This window comes from Aegilops tauschii, chromosome 6 (assembly GCF_002575655.3).
Source record: "Aegilops tauschii subsp. strangulata cultivar AL8/78 chromosome 6, Aet v6.0, whole genome shotgun sequence".
In the NCBI taxonomy this organism is placed as follows: domain Eukaryota; kingdom Viridiplantae; phylum Streptophyta; class Magnoliopsida; order Poales; family Poaceae; genus Aegilops; species Aegilops tauschii.
In genome coordinates this window covers 122773374-122779799 of record NC_053040.3, presented here as the reverse complement: position 1 = coordinate 122779799, position 6426 = coordinate 122773374, and the positions used below count along the sequence as shown (strand labels likewise).

The window sequence follows — 6426 nt, the reverse complement described above, 5'->3', positions numbered from 1 at the left end:
AAAAAAGTAGAGCATCTCTAGCAGACCTCTTAAAAACGGCCAAACCCATAATAAATAAGACATTTACAGTTTCGGTTAAAAAACGATTCCTAGCAGGTCCCGTAAAGTTTGATCGACCCTTCAAAATTTTAAGGGGCACCAAGAATCCATCCACAAGAAACTCATATGTACAAATTGGAAGGCAATATACAGTTTAACCAGTAAACAGTCAAACCTCGTCTGAGCAGATGCGTTGTCGCGTAATTGGCCGGAATCAACCCGAAACTCGCCGGAATCCATCGCCACACATCGAAAAAGGTCGCCGTACGCCGGAATTTGTCGTTGCCGGTCCAAATTGTGGCCGGCTCTGCCTTCACCGCGAAGATGAGTCCAACCACGGGCGGGATGGAGCAGGCCGCCGGCGGCCCGAATCAAGGCGGGGCGGCGCCGGAGAAGGGCGAGAGAGGCGCGAAATGGGCGGGCATGGCCGGGGCAGAGTGCGGCGGCGGCGGCGAGCGTGGCCAGGGCGAAACGCGACGGGGGTAGGCGTGGCTGGGACGGGGCGTGCATGGTCCGGGCTGGACAGGCGGGAGCGGGCATGGCTAAGGTGCGGCGCGGCAAGGGGAAGCGCGGCCGGAGCGGGACGATTGCTTGCTGTATCATTTTGGATATAGTTCCTAATATAGTATCTGTTCTTTTTGGTCCAGTTTTGCATCGTAAAAACATTTAAAGGACTTTTTAAACGTGTTTTTATGAATTGGCTTTTAAGGGATATGCTCCTAGGGGGTTGCATGCGTTGACCAGCCTCACATGGACTATAAAACATGCTGCTGCGTGCGCTTGTTGTCATCATATCCATGTACCTGGCAGCAGTCTAGCTCAGTACCTTGCAGCCTGCACTTGTCTACACGCTTGCAGCATGGGGTTCGTGTACCGAATCGCGAGCCCGTCGGAGTACCTGGCCATCACCGGGTACGGCGTGGACGACGTGAAGCTGGCGAAGAAGGCGTGGATCGCGCCGGGGCAGCGGTGCGCGCGCTTCGACATCTCCCCGGTGAACTACACCTTCGAGGTGCAGGCGATGAGCGCCGAGAAGCTCCCCTTCGTGCTCCCCGCCGTCTTCACCATCGGCCCGCGCGCGGACGACGTCGAGTCCCTGCTCCGCTACGCCAAGCTCATCTCCCCGCACGACAAGCTCTCCCGCCACGTCAACGAGCTGGTCAAGGGCGTGATCGAGGGCGAGACGCGCGTGCTGGCGGCGTCCATGACCATGGAGCAGATCTTCCACGGCACCAAGTCGTTCAAGCAGGCCGTGTTCGAGAGCGTGCAGCTGGAGCTCAACCAGTTCGGCCTCATCATCTACAACGCCAACGTGAAGCAGCTGGTGGACGTGCCGGGGCACGAGTACTTCTCCTACCTCGGCCAGAAGACGCAGCAGGAGGCCGTCAACCAGGCCAAGGTGGACGTGGCCGAGGCGCGCATGAAGGGGGAGGTCGGCGCCAAGGAGCGCAAGGGGATGACGCGCCAGAACGCCGCCAAGGTGGACGCCGAGACCAAGGTGTACACGGTGAAGCGCCAGGGGGAGGGCTCCAAGGAGGAGGCCAGGGTGACGGCGGAGGTGAGGGTGTTCAGGAACGAGAGGGACGCCGAGGTGGCGCAGGCCGACGCGGAGCTGGCCATGAAGAAGGCCGGGTGGGAGCAGCAGGCGAGGGTGGCGGAGGTGGAGGCGGCCAAGGCCGTGGCCATACGCGACGCGCAGCTGCAGGTGGAGGTGGAGCGCACCAACGCCGCCAGGCAGACGGAGAAGCTCAAGGCCGAGCACCTCAGCAAGGCCGTCGTGGACTACGAGATGAAGGTGCAGCAGGCCAACTGGGAGCTCTACAACCGGCAGAAGGCGGCGGAGGCGCTGCTGTTCGAGCAGGAGAGGCAGGCGGAGGCGCGCCGCGCGATGGCGGACGCGGAGTTCTTCGCGCGGCAGCGGGAGGCCGAGGCCGAGCTCTACGCCAAGCGCAAGGAGGCCGAGGGGCTGGCGGCCATGGGAGAGGCCCAGAGCGTGTACCTGTCCTCCATGCTCGGCGCGCTCGGCGGCAGCTACGGCGCGCTCCGCGACTACCTCATGATCAGCTCGGGCGTGTATCAGGAGATGGCGCGCATCAACGCCGACGCCATCAAGGGGCTCGAGCCCAAGATCAGCGTGTGGAGCAACGGCTCTGCTTCCGAGGGTGGCGACGGCGCCATGAAGGAGATGGCCGGGGTGTACAGGATGCTGCCGCCGCTGCTGACGACGGTGCACGAGCAGACTGGGATGCTACCGCCGGCGTGGATGGGCACTCTCAAGGGCGGCACCTCCACGTCCACCTGAGCTTGCCACGAAGTTTCAAGTACGTGCACTCGTGCACCATATATATGCCAGTGTGGTTGTGAATGCGTGTGAGATACGTCAACATTAGGGCGTTTTATTTACTTCGGAAAACATGTACTACTGTTTAATTTGCTCATGAATAAACCAAGGATGTGTCTAGCTTGCATCTAGATGAGAAGAGTGTGGCTAGGTCTCAGTTAAGTGACATGGTATAAGGAAAAAAACTAAAGAAAAAAGATGTGACTGGGTCTCAGACTCTCAGTCGACTGAGATTTAACCAAGTCTCAGTCAAGTGACATAATATATAAAAGAAAAAAAGTAAAATTGAAAAGAAAGTTTTGCACGAATCTCAATGTAAAATCTCACGGATATAGTACCGATTGAGACTTAATGAAGTCTAAGTCGACTGGAAAAAAATTATACGAATTTGTATGCAAGATCAAAGAAATATAGCATCAACCGAGGCATCTCAGTCGATTGAGACTTAGCAAAACTGGAGAATAGCTATATCTCATCTAACTTCCTCCATCAACAGAAACGAAATATTAGACGATTTCAAATAGAGGGAATATATCATTGAATTCTACCTAGACATTCGTGGGGATTTTTTCATTTTATTTTTGTGTTTGATTAATCAAATTGTGTAGGAGTTAGATTTGACTTTGTCTGTTTTTCTTTTTATGCACCGTTGAATGAACGAGCAATTAGCTAATTATAAAAAGTTAAAGAAAAGAATGAAAAAAAAATAAGAAAACGGGCTGGCTCTTCCCTACGAGCCGGGCTGCCCCTATCCGGATGCCCCGTTGCTTCCTGGCTGGGCCTATATATGATCTGGCCGACCTCCCGCTGGAATCGGCCACCGACCTCGATAGAACAGCTGGGCGAGCGACACCGCCCTCGTCGCCGGACCCTCTGCTGGCGACGATCATCAACCAGGTGCGCCTCTTCCCTTCGCTGCCCTTCGATAAAACCGAGCACCCAAACCCTAAATTAAGCTATTTTGTTTCCGGATATGACCCAATCACATGCATATGTGTGTAACTTCGATTTTCTGCAAAAAAGTTATACGATGTTTGGGGCTTCAACCAAAATTGCTGTGGGAACCTTCGATGGGGACCTCAACCAAAAACTTTCAAAGTTAGCGTTTTGCCGCGTTGCCGTAGATAGAGTGCCGCCTGTGGCCTCGACCCTGTTCTCCGATCTGGAGTTCTGAACCTTGTGCAGCTGTGTGGCTTTGCCGGTTTCTCGGCTAATGAAAATTCAGATTCAGAACAAAATAAAATTCAAAAGTTGGTGTTTGGGGCTAAGTTCATATATCGTCCCTTAGATTGTTCGGCCTGAAAATTTTACAGCATTGCTTTACTGACTTACTGTTGATAACTCTACAGTTTGCCTCCTGCAGAAAATAACGCTGCTTCAGTCTAACAAAAGATGAGCAAGACTAAGAGGGGTGGCGACGATCACACAGGAAGGTGACATAAGAGCAGACGAGCTTGCAATAGTAAAGGAAGGGCATCCGAGCCAATGGCCTCATGTATGCTGCCTCTTCCTCTTTTATTAGCACCCCTTTGAATTGATTGATTTGTAAAAGTTTTACCACATTGCTTTACTGTTAGTGAATCCACATTTTTTTTCCCTTGTTTTTTCCCCCAAAAAATCATGCAGCAGTCTCGGAGAAGATGCGGAAAAGTAAGAGGGGAACTAAGAGGGGGGGCGATGATCTCGCAAGCAGATCGGATGAGAGGGATGGTGATCTTCTCCCAAGATCACATAAGAGTACAATAGTTCGCGATGGTAAAGAAGTCGTAACCAAGTCGTTGGCATACTGGTTCTTCCTCTTTCATTAGCATTCCCTTGATTGATTTGTCAAGAGATAACATGTGGGCCATGGTTTTTAGAGAGAGGGTGAAAATGGGTTTGCTTGCACTGAAAAAGACCAAAATACATTTCAGTCTCCCCTGTCTAGATCTGCATGCCAATCACCAGCACCCCTGTCCCTAGTAGTGCTATACCAGCTGTCATGTAGGAGACCCTGACCGCGTGGGCCCACGCCTAGCCCCGGCTCCTGCTCTGGGCACTGCCATGTCATCATCATCCACGTAGTATGCCACATCAGCAAAACCACCCCGGGGGGCGGGGGTCATTTAGACGGTTTTCAATACATCGGGGCAAAATACCTGGAACCTGGTTTTCTAGGTGAGGGGTGAAGTAGGCTAGCGCCAATAATACAAGTTTAGCTTTTCTAGGTGAGGAGTACTCCCTCTGTAAAATAATATAAGAGTGTTTAGATCACTAAAATAGTGATCTAAACGCTTTTATATTAGTTTACGGAGGGAGTACTTAATAACTATTCAACTAGTTTAGAACACATTCATTGTTTCATTGCTATTGGATAGCACAGTTACACAATGTTCTTGGGTATGTTCATGTGGACCGACCTCTAATACTATGAATTGTTGTTGCTCAGGTTGTCATCACATAATCTAATACTCCTACATCAATTATCCGCTGGATTTATGTGAATTTACTTGGCACGTATAGTAGCTAATATCTCAGTGCTAATCGGTCGACCTTGTTGCACCAGTATACACATATGCTCGCTACAAGGAACAGTTTGGGGATCTAGAGTCCATGGGTTACCCTGAGCCACCAATAACCATGCCAGATGGTGAGTTATTATTACTGACCCTTTTTTACAGCTCTGTTGTACAACTAACAACCACATCTATCTTCCATCAGATGATATGCTTTTGGTTAATACTTTCGAGGAGACTTTTGGCGACACATACCCTGAAGGTGATTGGCATGAATTCAGTAAAAAGGGCTCTTCCAACATAGATCGCTATGTTGTCGCGCTTGCTTCATTCAGTGGTGAGTTACAATGAGCCGCATTTACTGTGTCATGTTTGTATTCGAGTCATCACTTGTTAACAAACCAAAAATCACACACAGGAGAGAAAAGGCATTTTGCATGCTCAGGTTTTTTCATCGAATGGAATGGATCTACGGTTATTCTGACATCGGCGGGCTTGGTCAGGAGTTCAACTGATGAAAACAAGATTGATGAAAACTTGAGGGTTGGTCCATCCTCATCATTCTTTTCACTGATTGCCTGTTCTTTCAAATCATTGCTTGAGTCTCACTGTATCATTTGTAGATCGAAGTGTTGCTTCCCAGGAGACGGCGCATAAAGGGCACGCTACAGCACTACAGTCTACACTACAACGTTGCTCTAGTCGGCGTCGAGGATTGCCGTGTTGTTCGTCCAGCAATTATTCAGCGTCTTCGGTATGTGTGCTCTAAAATAGCAGCCGTAGGGCGCTGTTTCGAATCAGGCGCGCTGATGGCCGTGATCGCGGAAGAGGTCACCTGGACAGGCACGCTCGATTGCGTTTGCGTTGAACGAATCTCACGTAGAATCACCAAGGTGCGTATGCTGTTGCTATTTCCTGCCTAGGTGGAAGTAAATTGTACTCCATGTCTACTATTTCATGGATTAGGAATACTTGGTGACTAGGACATGGAGTACAATTAGAAATTATATGCTGTTGCTATAATCCAAGGTAGTACAGTAGTATCTATTTGGATTAGAAATTACAGCATGTACTCCATGTCACCTTGCTAGGCTGGTATGGGAGGACCCCTTGTTAATATGGACGGGGAAGTTGTCGGCATGGACTTCTACGACACGAGGATCGGAACCCCTGTCCAGGGCCGGTCCTGATATTTTGAGGGCCCGGGGCGAAACTATAATTTGTGGCCCTTAAAATAAACACTATAAGAATATATGATCACATAAGTACACAAATCCGACAGGGCATGTATATTGGTGAATATGGTTTCACTCACAACTCTTATGAATAGTTAATTTGAAAAAAATACTAGTCATATAAAAAAAAAACAGATTATACATAGGTATTAAGTTTCACAAGGAAATGACATTCTAAGCAAAATGCCAAAGTCGAAGTTATATTGAAAAATATTTTTTTGATGAATAGTAAGGCCTGATTGTATTTTCTTCTCTAAGAATACCACTGGTCCCATTTCTCCACATAGCTTCACAAGTGAGTAGAATGGTCGACCAA

At 49.7% G+C, this 6426-nt stretch overlaps 2 protein-coding genes across 2 annotated transcripts; both read left to right on the top strand.

Moving 5' to 3' along the window:
• Positions 1-823: 823 nt before the first annotated feature.
• On the top strand, positions 824-2505 carry LOC109746595 (flotillin-like protein 1). The gene has a single exon (XM_020305710.4). It carries the CDS (start codon positions 899-901, stop codon positions 2339-2341), a length of 1443 nt encoding a protein of 480 aa, XP_020161299.1. The 5' UTR covers positions 824-898; the 3' UTR covers positions 2342-2505.
• A 2350-nt stretch (positions 2506-4855) lies between these two features.
• On the top strand, positions 4856-6426 carry LOC120966255 (uncharacterized). The gene is made up of 4 exons (XM_045230539.1): positions 4856-5212; positions 5294-5418; positions 5499-5768; positions 5967-6426. Exons 1-4 carry the CDS (start codon positions 5086-5088, stop codon positions 6063-6065), a joined length of 621 nt encoding a protein of 206 aa, XP_045086474.1. The 5' UTR covers positions 4856-5085; the 3' UTR covers positions 6066-6426.

Coding starts and splice junctions, on each gene's coding strand:
- LOC120966255 (XM_045230539.1), top strand. CDS start 5,086: ATGCTTTTGGTTAATACTTTCGAGGAGACTTTTGGCGACACATACCCT. Junction 5,213..5,293: donor CGCGCTTGCTTCATTCAGTG/GTGAGTTACAAT, acceptor AATCACACACAG/GAGAGAAAAGGCATTTTGCA. Junction 5,769..5,966: donor TCTCACGTAGAATCACCAAG/GTGCGTATGCTG, acceptor TCACCTTGCTAG/GCTGGTATGGGAGGACCCCT.
- LOC109746595 (XM_020305710.4), top strand. CDS start 899: ATGGGGTTCGTGTACCGAATCGCGAGCCCGTCGGAGTACCTGGCCATC.